Source organism: Seriola lalandi, unplaced genomic scaffold (assembly GCF_002814215.2).
Source record: "Seriola lalandi dorsalis isolate HSWRI2012SDOR001 ecotype SW California unplaced genomic scaffold, Sedor1 jcf7180002054572, whole genome shotgun sequence".
NCBI lineage: Eukaryota > Metazoa > Chordata > Actinopteri > Carangiformes > Carangidae > Seriola > Seriola lalandi.
In genome coordinates, this window is record NW_019525125.1 from 1,094,666 (window position 1) to 1,108,647 (window position 13,982).

At 40.7% G+C, this 13,982-nt stretch overlaps 1 protein-coding gene across 1 annotated transcript; it reads left to right on the forward strand.

The window, feature by feature from the left end:
- Nucleotides 1-616: 616 nt before the first annotated feature.
- prodhb (proline dehydrogenase (oxidase) 1b) lies at nucleotides 617-13,255 on the forward strand. The gene is made up of 14 exons (XM_023417142.2): nucleotides 617-1,066; nucleotides 2,007-2,218; nucleotides 5,858-5,892; nucleotides 5,981-6,130; nucleotides 6,370-6,434; nucleotides 6,533-6,649; nucleotides 6,808-6,881; nucleotides 7,462-7,543; nucleotides 8,015-8,107; nucleotides 8,427-8,573; nucleotides 9,449-9,624; nucleotides 10,601-10,699; nucleotides 10,853-10,941; nucleotides 11,972-13,255. Exons 1-14 carry the CDS (start codon nucleotides 701-703, stop codon nucleotides 12,160-12,162), a joined length of 1,896 nt encoding a protein of 631 aa, XP_023272910.1. The 5' UTR covers nucleotides 617-700; the 3' UTR covers nucleotides 12,163-13,255.
- The last annotated feature ends 727 nt before the right edge of the window (nucleotides 13,256-13,982 follow it).

The following is a 13,982-nucleotide window of genomic DNA, read 5'->3' on the forward strand; positions in this document are numbered from 1 at the left end:
ATAGCTGATAATATTTATCATTGGATTACTTGCAGTCTCTGGCTTAGTTTTGTTTGTTGTTTTTGGTTCTTAATGTATTTATCTGACTTGTTTTCATGAACTGTCTCTATCAAACAATTTTAATGTTGTAACTGGACAAAGAAGAGCTAATTTGAACTAATTATAGAATACTGTTGGGTAACTTAAATAAATGAATCTGAATTGTTACTGCATGTTTTTGGTAGGTATTTTGGAGGTATTCTTAGCCCTAAGTAAAGTAGAAGTAACTTACTCAAATGAGTGCTGAAGTTGAAATTGTACTTCAGCATATGAAGCTACTTTGCTTCTGTCCACCACTGATAAAACCTTTAGCCTTTCTTACACTGCACCAGTGAAGTTGAGCAAATAGCTGAAGGTTTGATTAAAGGCTAGCTACAGTTCTCTACACGAATAACCTGCTCTTCTATAATTAGTCAGCCTACTCTCTGCAAGTTATTCAGTCAAAAAAAAAAAAAGAAGTGGTTGTTCACCTGTACAGGTGTGGAAAAAAGTTATGGGAGTGTTAGACAAAACTGTTGCGTCACAGGTTATCCACCAACCAAGTGATGCTAATGTGACTGTTTGGCTCGCTATGTGTTTACACTGTGCCTCCAGACAGCTCGCTTCGACAGATGGTCTGTGTAATCTCACCGCTCCACTGACATCTACCTCCTCCAGGCTGATGTTTTATGTCAAAACTGCGCCAGCCTTGACGCGGGCAGGACCGGAAATTCCCTTTAAATGGCTACTCTCCAGGCGAAGACTCCGGTCTACCGTCACCTCCACCACCTCGCCGACCCAGAAGGAGCAGCGGGACGATGTCAGCAGCCGCGGCGGCGCTCAACATGACACGGCGCGGCCGGAATCACCCGGACAGCCGGGCAGAGGAGGGAGAGACGGAACCACCACCAAGGCTGCTAATGAGACCTTCGTAGACTTTGAGCAGTACCAGGAGGCTTATAAAAGCAAAGACTCATTAGAGCTGATGAGAAGTTTGGTGGTTTTCAAACTCTGTTCCTATGACTTCCTGGTTGATAAGAATAAAGAGGTAAACAGGTGCTAACTTACCGTGCAACCCGAACAGTAACCATGACGACAATTTGTTAATGTGACTGGAGTTGTCCAGGTAAACTTGATAATGACAATATATTAAAGGTTAGCACACTTGTTTACTCCAATGTGACATTTTCACATAGCACAGACGGGGGGGGGGTCGACAAAATCAGGTGCGAGAACAAAATGTATTGTAAGACAGCTGAAGCTGATAACCCCATGTTTGTACATAGATATGCTTATTTGCTAGGCTTTTATTGATAACGAGATATAGTTGAACTTGAAACGCCATAAGTTGTGTTCAAAACAGCAGCCAGTTTGCCAAGTTTGAACTCCAGACTTCATACACTTTTTAAAGTCAATGGTTTGAACCCACAGACATAACTGTTAGAGCCTTGGGCTCAAGTGTAACACCCACCTCTCAGGTTACAGTCTGTTTTTCCAAGCATGCAGTCCAAGTTACTTAACCTCTACAGTAGCAGTAGTTACTTAACCTTTACTGCAGGGTAATGTATGGTACAAGAAACACATTTAATTCATTTAAAAAGGGCATTTTCTTTCATGTTGTGATGCATTAATACTTTAGCCTTGCAGAACTGGAGGTTCACTTTCCACACTTTGACACCTTCAGGGAGTCAATGTAAAGCTTGGCTGTGGTAGTGACAGCAAGTGGTGACATCAAATGCAAAGTAGAGAGTTAAGAACATGATTTGAATTCTTTTGCTTATGAAAGATCAACTTGCTGCAAGTTGTCTTTCCCATAGTCTGTCAAATAAACCTGTTGCCATCAAATCATGCCCATACACAGCCTGTCTTTTCTGGGACATAATTACACATATAATCTAGGCAAAATTATGTGAAGAATTAATTAGGATTATAAAGCAAATAATATACCTGTCTAAACTGGTTATAATGTCCTCTCCCTTTCTGTTTAGATAATGGATCTAGGTAAGAAGATCCTGGGCCGGAGAGCTTTTGACCAGTTCATGAAGATGACATTTTATGGTCAGTTTGTAGCTGGGGAAGATCACAGGGCCATCAGGCCGCTGATCCAGAAGAATCAGGCCTTCGGCGTCGGCTCTGTTCTCGACTACAGTGTTGAGGAGGACATCAGCCAGGAGGAGGCAGAACAGAAAGACAGCAGAGGGTATGAAAGTTTCGTTATTACCATACATTTCAGATACTGCATGCAAAAAGTGTCTGTGTTGTAAGTGTTTGCCACAATTTAATACTTTCCTGTTGTTTGATGCCAAAAATAGATTTATCTTTATAACAACCAGGATATTAACTCCAGTTACAATATGATTTGTTGGCTCAGCCAAGGCCCCCTGTTCAGGATTGGCTGGGTAGAGAGAATGTCTAACTTGTTAGGAATCCTGTCACATGGAGAGCACAAGGCAGTGGCTATCTGATCTGTGAGCTGATGTAAACTTAGATGACAGTGCAGACCTTATTCAAGCAGCCTTTCTAGGCAGGAGCAGCACTGTTACTTAAATCTGTGCTGTGGGCATCCATGCATTATGAGTAATTAGGACATTTCATAGTCTAAAATAAAAATTGGACATTCTGGCCCATTTAGGAGTTTGCTCACAGTCAAATCAGTGAGTAAAATTTCCAAAGTGAATTTATGTGATTTCATTGATGTGAAAAACACAAGTGCACTTGTCAAATGTACTTAGCATAAGTGTAATACTCAGCCAGAATTGCCTGACCTTTTATATCTCACACAACAGTTCTGTTTCTATTAAGGCCAGACGAAGTGAAATAACAAAGCTGTTAGGCAGTGTATTTACATATCCTTCTGTTGACACAGAGTGACAGCCGACTGCAATGTCATCTTATGCCAGACAGAACATCCTCTATTACTGTAGCGTTATCACATTCTGTAATGCGATAAAGCTCCCAGGCAAACCCTTTGCTATGACTTTTTTGACCCTGCTTGTACTCAGTGTAGGTTTTTTTTTTTTTTAATACCATATCACTAGTAACAAGATATCACTGCTCAGCTTTTTATATTCTTTGTCTCAGAGTTGCCTGCTTGGAAACATCAAAAGAGGTATCAAACCTGAGCCTAGAAAGCTTTTGTTTGCCGAACATACACCTTCAAACTGTAAGGGTGGAGGACAAGGCATATTAAGTCAGCTTGATCTCAGACAGCAGCTTTTGACAGCCACTCCAATGATCTGTCAAGATAGCAACAACAACATTAGTCAGTTCCTTGCAGCAGAAAGAAGATATCAGGAATAGAGGCAAGTTCTGGCTTGCTATTAAGAACATTATATTCACAATCACTGCTTAGTATGCCATATAAAGTAAACTAAAAATATACATTTTGGATTTGATTAATGTAAGCTTTTTAATGCCAGTTCTGATGTTTTTGTAACAAAGTTGTCAGTAATATTTTCTGCCAGTAGTCAAATTCATGACAAAAGATAATAAATAAACAATCACTGCTTCCAACATGATTGAATTCTTGGTAGCATCACACAGAAAATAGAAGGATTTGCAGAAATAAAATTCATATCCCTGGACACACGATATTGATTTCAGTGGAGGGTTTAACAACAGGGTTATTAACACTAGCTATTCAATGCAATGTAAAATTCTGGGATTGGTTTCTCTTTTTTGGAACTGCAACTAAAAATTATTTTCATTATTTATTAACCTGTCTTTTTTTTTTTTTTTTTTCCAACTAATTATTTATTTAGTCTAAACTCTGCCAGAAACACAATGAGAAAAGACATAAAGGACTGAGGTTTCCTCCAGTTATAGTTAAATATAAAACAAACAAAAAAAAGCAGCATCAGTTTTCTCTGTCAATTACTCAAATTATAGTTTGAATATCAAAATTGTTAATGATTAATTTTTTTGTCCATTTACTTCTTGATTAAATTGGCTCTACCATTTCCATAAAAAATACAAAGAACAGTACGGATAAGTGGCCTAAGTGACTAAATAAAAAGGTGTTTAAGACAGTGTAAGGTTTCATGATTTTCCATGGCATGTAATGTTAAAAGAAGATAATGGAAGGTTACATATGTAACCCAGGTTCTCTGAGTGGAGAGACTATCTCTCCACCCTACATATTCCATATATACGGGGACTGACCCCCAAGGGGGCAGCTGACATGGATACTGTTTAAGACACCAACTGTGGTGGTCACGCACTGATTAACAACACGTGGTTACATAAGCACCAGGCAAGCGTGGCCTCCTTGGTTAACCTTGATTGAAACCGTTTTGGAGCAGCTTTTAGCTGGAGAGATAGTCTCCCCACCGGGGAACCGGGGTTACATATGTAACCTTCCATTATCTCATGTCAAGACTATCTCTCCACCCTACATATTCCATATGTGCGGGATCTCTGAGACAGACTGGAGGAAACCAAGCACACCCTACTGCTCCTGCAGGAGCCTGAGATGACAGTTCAAATGAGACATCACCACCACCAGAGTGCTCACCCATGTGCTCCAATAAAAAAAACTATTTCCAAATATACAATATGTACACACCCATGACCTAGGTGCAAGATGCCACCAAAGTTTAGCTGGCCCCGCCAGATGCTAAGGCCAACTGTAAATGGGTGAGAGGCCTTAGAAAGAAAGACCCGGAGCCTTCCTTGTAAGAGCCGTGATCCCTGGGGCGTCGATTGTCAGGCCCCTATCCTGCCGCACTGCGCCCAGGAGAGATTCAGTGAATGGGGTACTGGCTTCCAGGTTCGTGCAGCAGAACCTGATAAAGGTGGATGGGGGTTGACCAAGATGCAGCCGCACAAAGCTTTGATAGAGCAGTACTTCGTCCTATACCCATGAGGTAGCAAGGCCCCATGTAGAATGGGCATGCACCCCTGCTGGGGCTGGCCTTCCTGCTGCCTTGTATGCCTCCAAAGCAGTTAACAACCAATATGTCTGAATGTATGTGAACACTTATGCTACTCAAGATTCGCTGGAAAATGTCCTCCACCGGTAACACTATTCACCCCTCATACATCAGACACTCTGACACAAAGCGTAAGTGGAACTTGGATTGCCGGTCACCCGGCTTTCCTCTTGTTTACTTCCTGAAATCGCTCGCGTCGAGGAACATTGGCTGTGACTGTTAAAAGGTACCATACACTTCAGCCACGGTGTAAAAGCGATCGGCTTTAAAGTGTGGCCGCTTTTCACGTGGGACAATGGCTAACAACCAGCAGAACGGAAAACCCGGTGCCACAAGCTGCCACGCTTTTAGCAGCCTGTGTTTGTGAGACACACAGAGGGGCCAGCTCTCCTACTTATAAGGTAAGTGGACCACACTGATGTCAAAAGCAAACGCTACGTTCAGTACTCACACGTCTAGGTACACACGTCCGCTCGACTCCATGGTAATCAAAGAATCGAAGACGCCACGCATGCGTGGTGCTTTTATAACCACGTATTGCTAATCAGTGCGTGGCCACCACAGGTGATGTGTCTTAAAGAGTATCTACGTCAGCTGACCCCGTGAGGGTCAGTCCCCGTACATATGGAATATGTAGGGTGGAGAGATAGTCTTGACATGATAGAGAAACATTACATGTCCCTGTCTCTTATACACATCTCATATATAGGGACACTAAACACAGTGCCAGCATCTGGCATGCCACTGACGGCCAAAATGTTCACAGAAAGAATGCTAGCTCCCAAAGTGAACTCCAAAATGCTTTGACATTTTGCGTTGACAATTATGATGCAACTTACATTTCTAATATTGCCCCAAAGTCAGGGCACATTAACTCACTTTGTCCTCTTGCATTCCTTCTAATGCAGCTCATGTGTATCCGCTGCAGAGAAAGAGAGCATAGGTAAGCTGTCTTGTTTTGTTCTCATTTGTGGATACAGTATATGATGTAATTAGAAGTAATAGGCATGCAAATTTTCTTTCACCTTCAGGCAAGGACCACAGTGAGAAAAATTATAAAGCACACAAACAGTTTGGGGACCATGGTGGGAGAGTGACCGGAGCCCACACGTATTTCTACGCTGATGAGGCCAAATGTGACCAGCATATGGAAACCTTCATCAAATGCATCAAAGCATCTGGTAAGTAAACAGAAATTACACCACATCAATAAAACTACTTTACAACATGTCTGGTTTGGTTGTAACTCTATGCTGGCTCATGTACTTTGATATTTTCTACCAAATGCTGCAAATATCGTCATCCTTCAACCAATTGATATGTGATCTGCCTCTGTAATCCACTCCAATTATCACATGCAGCACAGTCCTTCTACATGCATTTACCATCATGATAATATTTTTGTCTGTTTGACCTGTAGGTGGAAGTTCAATGGACGGTTTCTCTGCCATCAAAATGACTGCTCTAGGACGACCTCAGTTTCTGGTAGGCACTAGAAAAAAAAAAAAAGTCAGTGTACCAGTTTAGCTGATAATCTTGCCGTAAGGTTGGGGTAGACTGACATCATGCTTGTTTTTTAAAAGCTCCAATTCTCAGAGATCCTGGTGAAATGGCAGCGATTCTTCATCTTCCTGGCATCACAGCAGGGGAAAGATGGCATGGAAGCCTTAGAGCAAAGGCTGGAGCTGAAAAAGCTACAGGTAGTCTCTCTCCTCTTCCACTTTTATTCTGGTGATGTTTAATTATAGTGATACATCACATGCAGTGCACTTTTATGACATACACAGTGTGAGGATATTGCTGCAGTTGTTGCTACAGTATGTTAAGTGCACTGCTTCAGGTCTCTATATCTGTCTAGGAATTCTTGACCGAACTGGGTGCAAAACGCGACTTCTATGGCTGGTTTACAGGCAGGAAAGAGGAAACGTCAGGGTAAGCAAGAACACAGATGACCTAAACACACACAAATACGTCTGTATATTCCAGGCAATTTAAAGGAAAATTCATCCAATGAAAAATTATGATTAAATAGAACACACTGTGTCCTAATGGATTGTGATGCAATTTGCAGTGGTTATACTTGACATAATCATTTAATAACATCATTAAATCACGTAACATGCAAAACAAAATGCATATTTTATAATATTTTTCTTGATTTATTCATTGTCATAGTTCATTGTACAGTACATACACAATATTACTGTTTAAATGACTTATTAATAATAATATATATATATAATATAATAATATAATATGACTTTTAAACATTTTACTGCTGAAATTATTTATAATATTAGTTAATTGTGATGGAATAACAGTCAACACTTTTGTTATTTTTAAGTCACAGCATCTTATGAAAAAAGTTAGGAAAACAGCTATTTTAAAGTTCATCTCAAGGACGTGTTGCTACAGAGTGACAGAAAAAGTGAAATTAAACAGAATACTGGTAATATTTTAGACTCACTGATGTGCTGTTGCCATAATACCTGTCTGTCCTCTGCCCTGACAGGAGCATTGACATGCTCGACTGGAACAGCCTAATAGATGACAGAACAAACACATCACACCTCCTGGTTGTCCCGAATGTAAAGGTCAGTGGCATTACACGCTGACAGAAAGTGGCAATAACTGAGATGAAAAATGCAGTTAGCAAAAACATCCTTAAACTTTAGATATGATTCAAGACCCAAACTTGTGGAGACAATAACTGACTTGTTATATAACTGAGACCTGTTTACATTTTCCAAATTTGAAGTGTATATCATTTACAACAGACAGGAGAGTTGAAGTATCAGCGGGACCTGATTTCAACCAGAATGACAGAAAGTAATGATGCATGATGAATATAGATATTGGCATATTATTGGCTCTGGGTTAGGGAAAGACCTGAGTTAATTGCACATCTACAAAATCTGGGCACGTTGTCATAAACATATCTGTTGACCTTGGACTAAAGACAGCTGAAGGGTGGATATAGTAAGAAACACTGACAGGTTTCATGCTGTATGATATTTGGTTCATTAGCATTTCATGCTGTATACTCTACTGGGTTGTTTGCTCAGCTAGGTGAGCTGGAGCCTCTGCTGGAGAAGTTCACCGGAGAGGAGGAGAAACAACTGCAAAGGATCTTACAGCGTATGGACATCCTAGCCCAGGTAATCTTACGTAAACTATCAACATGAAGAATGATCGCTGCAGGCAATTAGTGGCAAATCAGCAAGAAACAAGCACGTACTGTATATAAAAATGCTGGAATTAAATATATTGTTAGTTATTGCGTTATATTAATATCCAAATAAATAGTATTATCTGTATTGTAAAAGAAAGCCCCAATGTATGTGTAGACAGAACCACTGATCACCTTTGTTTAGTTAAAGATGGCTTCATTAATTCAACTATATTTAATGAAACTTTAGAATAATGAGCACTGTTAGGTGATATTATACCAAATTAATGAGCTCTTTCTCATCCTAGCATGCCCTAGAGAACGGTGTTCGCTTGATGGTGGATGCGGAGCAAACCTACTTCCAGCCAGCTATCAGCAGGCTGACGTTAGAAATGCAGAGGATCTACAACAAAGAAAAGCCTGTCATCTTCAACACGTACCAGTGCTACCTGAAGGTAAGAACCCACAGCTGGAAAAAAAAGCACCAGATGTTCCAGTCTGTCAGTGTTGAATATGCACACAAATCATGCAATCACAACAATTGTAATTCTCATGATAAAGACCATGCTGTGGTATATTGTGTAACTTCTGTAGTCAGATTGCTAAGAGTCAGCTGAGATGATGAAGAAACAGCGACATAGCCAAGACGAAAATAATGTTTTTGGTGCTTTATCTTTATTTTTAATGAGCGACTCTAAGTTAGAAGCTGTTTAAGTCGCAGTCGAGTTTCATTTTCGTGCTTAACATCCTCTTTTCATCACTGTTCGTATTCCGTCAAAAATACATAGCCTTACTATATTGTCATGTAAAACATACACTGTTGTGAAATAAAAATAACAAATTAAAATAACACAACACTTAGATTGTGGGTTCCACTTTGTCACAATTAGTTGCTGTAATTAATGATACACTGCTGCTTTGCTGCTGATGTTGCTCAAACCAGAATAAGGCAAGTTCTCAATGATGTGTTGCTTTTTTTCCCCCATGAGAGTAATTTATGTAGAAACACAACCACAAAGTGATGTCAGCACAATCTTGTTTGACTAATTGAGACCCACCAACGTTTTAACAAGATCACTCCGACTTTGTCTCTCATAGCGTCTTCATTTTTGCTTGCAGGCAATCATGGTGAGGTAGAATAGAGAGGCTGAATCCTGATAGGAATAAGAATAATGTGTAGTGGCTCTGTAATAGCTGTTGAGCTAGATCTACAGTAGTCAGTGAAAATGGAAATGTGATACTTTGCTCAATTCTGTATCTAAACTTGAAGCACTTGATTCTGATTAATCTTTGCTAAAGAACGAGTCGCCTTGTCTTTTTTGTTCTGCAGGAGGCCTATGACAACGTAACTATGGATGTAGAACTGTCACGGCGTGAGGGCTGGCATTTTGCTGCCAAGCTGGTGCGTGGGGCCTACATGTATCAGGAGCGAGAGAGGGCCGGAGACATTGGTTATGAGGACCCTATTAACCCTGATTATGAGTCTACCAATAGAATGTACCACAGGTAGGAGCCAAGACCTGTTTCTGCCTTATCAGCTGCTGAAAACTGTCCAAATCTGCATCTGCGATGTTTGATCTTTTTTTGCCAAGCCAGGCTCTTATTTCTTCATCTTGATACTGGAGCTGTCTGCTATTAATATATCCTGTTGCTACTGGATAGCAAACAGTTTAGAGTTCAGTTTCGTCCATAAAAACACCCCAGGTAAACTCCTTTTTCCCACTTGTGCCACTCCAAATTTCCCATGTGGTTCACAAATTTAAACTGGCCACTTTATAGGCACAAATCCACTGCAAAGGACGGCACAGGGATTTAAATTTACCGAAGTGGTCCTTCAATTCGAGTTTTTGGGTTTATCATGTTGTGTCAGCAGTAAGCTTCCACCCTGTTGAGTCGTCCTTGTACAAGTTAGAGAAAACATCCAGCTCTCTGCAGGGGTTCTGTGTTGTAACAGTTTTCTGACATTCCTAGATTAAGGCAAACTCAAAGAAATCAACCTGTGGAGATCAATATGTTTTGCACAAAAAAGCGGAAAGGCCAAACTCCTCAAGCATTCGATTAGATTTTGAAGTAAACATCAACATAGGACAGGCACAGCATGTGCTGGGATTCAACAATTTGCACATGGTGGTAAAATACATGCATATTAACACAACTACACGAGCAGGAAAGCAGACTGCAGAGATCCTCCCAGAATGCATTGGTTCAGGTTTCTGAAAAATAAGTTTAGTGTTTAGCGAAAATTTTACTATTTAGTTGTGTAAAGGCAGCTCTGCACCACACAATAAATCTTACATGCTAATGAGAAAGATTTGCATGGATGAGTAATGAGAACACTGTGAGCCACATTATATATACAATGTACTATAACATATACAGTTTCAAATTTTATAGCCGGTAGTGTAATAGAGAACAATTGAGGTTTTTTTCCACTTAACACACAAAAGTTTGTGTGTGTTTGTGTGTGTCTGTGATTGTGCAGGTGTCTGGATTGTGTGCTGGATGAGATTGCACTCAACAGAAATGCCAACGTAATGGTTGCTTCCCATAATGAAGACACAGTGAAACACACCATACAGAGGTACAGTTTCAATCCTATCAAAGCAGACGGTTGAAAACACAATTGATTTTTTGAATACAGCACTGGATCTGGATAAACCAAGTTATTTTTGTATGTGTCCCTCTCTCTCTTTCTCTCGCTCTCTCTCTTTCTCTCTCTTTCTCTCTCATTCAGAATGAATGAGCTGGGTCTCTTTCCCACAGAGAACAAGGTGTACTTCGGTCAGCTCCTGGGCATGTGTGATCAGATCAGTTTCCCATTGGGTGAGAAAACTCCACACTAACACACTCTCTCACACAACCACACGACAATGACGAGGCACTGATCTCTCCTGCCCCAACACAAAGCTGTTGATTTGACAGTGTCAGCGCAGCCTCTGCGGAGTCAGTATTTGCCAGTGTCCTCTATCTCAACTCCCAGCTGTGTCTCCTCCTAATGCCTTTGAGTTACACAGGTGCCCTACACACCACATGGAGTGCATGAAGTGCAAATGTCAGCCTGCGGCCCGTAACGTGACATATGAACCGAGACACCTCAGTATTGACAAGCTGTCTTAGCGAAGTGCTGCTGCCGGCTCTCACCACTTTGTTTGTCAGTCAAAGACAGACGCGGCAGCAGGCAGTTATCTGTCAATGTGAGGCTCAAGTTGAAACAGCCTTGACCAGCACTGATGTAAACAGACACACATGTTTCTATGTTGTATTCTCCAGGGATAGTGCAGTCGGTGCTGTGTCTTAGAAACCTGCAAGTTTTATGAAATACAGCAGAATGGAGTTGAGATCTTTATTTTTTGTCTCTTGCTTACTACACAGATTGTTTTTTAAAAAGGTGCTACATTCAGTTTGCATTGTTTTCAAATTTGCTGTGGTTCAGGGTGTTGTTTTCATGACTGTTTTATTTTATCATGTTTTGTTACCTTGTAAAGTAATTGCGGATTAGATGAAAAGCTTCGACTGGCAACAGCAGGTCTTTTTAATTCAAATACAGAAAACTGAGGGTGTCTCTGCATATGCTGAAAACCTGCCTGATTAGAAAAGGTTGTAGCAATCACACAGCGAGGCAAGCCAATGAAAATGACATCTAGTTGGGATGTGCAGTTTTTGTTTAACCTGTAAATTGAAATTACAATACCTGAAATGATAAAAATCACATTTTAATATCACAAAAAGCCTTTGGTGATGTTTGCAGCCTGATATATCTGTTTATCCTCTTCATCCATACCATTCTACACATGCCTTCTAAGACCCTTTTTTTACTTTCGTTGCATCTCACACCATCCACTTTCAACCCTAGGTCAGGCAGGCTTCCCTGTCTATAAGTACGTCCCCTATGGGCCAGTCAATGAGGTGATGCCATACCTGTCTCGGAGAGCCCAGGAGAACAGAGGCTTCATGAAGGGCGCCCAGAAGGAGAGGGAGCTGCTGTGGAAGGAGCTGAAACGCAGACTTGCCTCTGGGGAGCTTCTCTACAGACCGGTGTACTGAAAACACAGAAAAAGAGACAGTGAGGAGAGTGTGTCAACGTGCTGAGTTTTTTTTTTTTTCCATATCTTTTCTGGTTGACGGCTGCTGCTGTGACTGTCTGTTCTGTCTCTCCCTCAGTACAGCGCTCCCTGGATGTACAGTATATCTCCTGTTCTCCCCTGTCCCGGGGTTTTCTTGCTGACGGGCCGTTTCTGCATGTCACTCGCTTTTTCTGTCATCCCACTGTTGTTTCTCTCCATTTCCTGTTCCCCTTTCTGTTCCTGACTGTTCCACCTTCACCCCTACCTGTAGTTATATGTATTCCCCATGTTCTCCCTATTTCTTTCCTTATTTGCTTCTGCAACCATAAGCATTCCTCACTTTGTCTTCCCATTGTCTATGGAGCTCTGTTATCCATCAAGTGGGCATCTTTACTACTCCAAAAGGACTCCCTAAAATGTCAACGAGACTGGGGCGGACATCTGGTTTTATCACCCTATTTATCTTGGAGAGGGACAACAATAATAAAATAACAGGCTTGATTTAAATGGCAGTAAAGAAAACATCAATATTCCCCTCCTATATTATTATTTTTTTGACTCTTGTATGGCCACACATTATCCCGTGGAGGCTTCTCTGCACCGTATATTTGTGCACCATGTCTGAGGTTTTTTTGCCGGTTAGAAAAAGAAGCCTGTTTATGAATCAATGGGAAAGTATAAATGGTTCCTCACAGCACATCCCTACTCTTCTAAGAGTGCTATTGTAGAGTGTTATTGTATTTACCGGAGGAAGCTATATTCTTGGTCACTGAGGTGTTGCGAGAGAGAGTTGTGAGAGAGTGTTGAGTGTTCGGCGAGTGAATCTCCTTTTAATACAGGTGCAGACGAGTTTGACAGCTTGTTGTTCTTTTTCATGACAAATACTATGCAAGGTGATAATATGTTAGTGGGTTGCCTTTTGGTTTTATTGCATTTTGATTAATTCAAATTCTTATTTCTGACAATGTAAATATGTTGGAAGTGGGTGATCCTATTTGTTGTTTTTACATGTCTCTCTTTATGGACCTGTGAAATTGTTCAATAAATAAATATGTACTGTATCAATAGCAAAAGTGCACATGACACTTTAATTAAAAGAAGGACTTGATGATATTGACTGCAATATTATAGCTGCGAGCTGTTTGCACAAGCTTGGGTTGTTTTGGGTTTTAATTCTGGGACATATTCTGCTTCGTTATTGATACACAATTAGTATTTGAGTCGGGGTAACCAAGCTTCATGATAATTATGGCCTTGTCATTTTATGAGAGCAGTCAGTGCTCTGTAGACCATCATTTAATTACCCATGATGCTACGCTCAGTACAGATCACAGAAATTGGATGCATTAATCATTACTCAGAAGAAACTTTAGTGGCTGTTAAGTTTTACTGAGGCAAAGCGCCACAGAGCTGTCACTGCTGCTGTATTCTATCGGTTTAATTAAGAATCAAGTCTACTTTTGATGTAAGATGTGCCTTTGGGTATACATTTGCCAACAAATCCCTTCTTACACGGCACTGGAGTTTTCCTGGTTAGCTTCAGCTGCAAAGATGATTTAGAGGACACATTATAGTGTGGAAAAATTCTACACAAGTTCCAAAAGTCAGTCAAAACCAGCATGGGCTCAGCATATTCTTTGAGACTTATCAACACTTCTCCCTACGTTCAAGCGCAGGCATATAATAGAGTCAGCCGAGCCTAATTTACTTTATGGAATGAATGTTGACATTGTATTACGCGAGACGTGAAGGATGGCATATACGTAACCGATTTCTCTGGGCTACTTTGCCACTGGCTCC

What these genes read in the sequence shown, in the direction of transcription:
- prodhb (XM_023417142.2), top strand. Translation starts at nt 701, where the DNA reads ATGTTTTATGTCAAAACTGCGCCAGCCTTGACGCGGGCAGGACCGGAA. An exon ending in TGCAGAGAAAGAGAGCATAG is followed by an intron (nt 5,893 to 5,980) that starts GTAAGCTGTCTT and finishes TTTCACCTTCAG; the next exon opens with GCAAGGACCACAGTGAGAAA. An exon ending in TAGGACGACCTCAGTTTCTG is followed by an intron (nt 6,435 to 6,532) that starts GTAGGCACTAGA and finishes GTTTTTTAAAAG; the next exon opens with CTCCAATTCTCAGAGATCCT.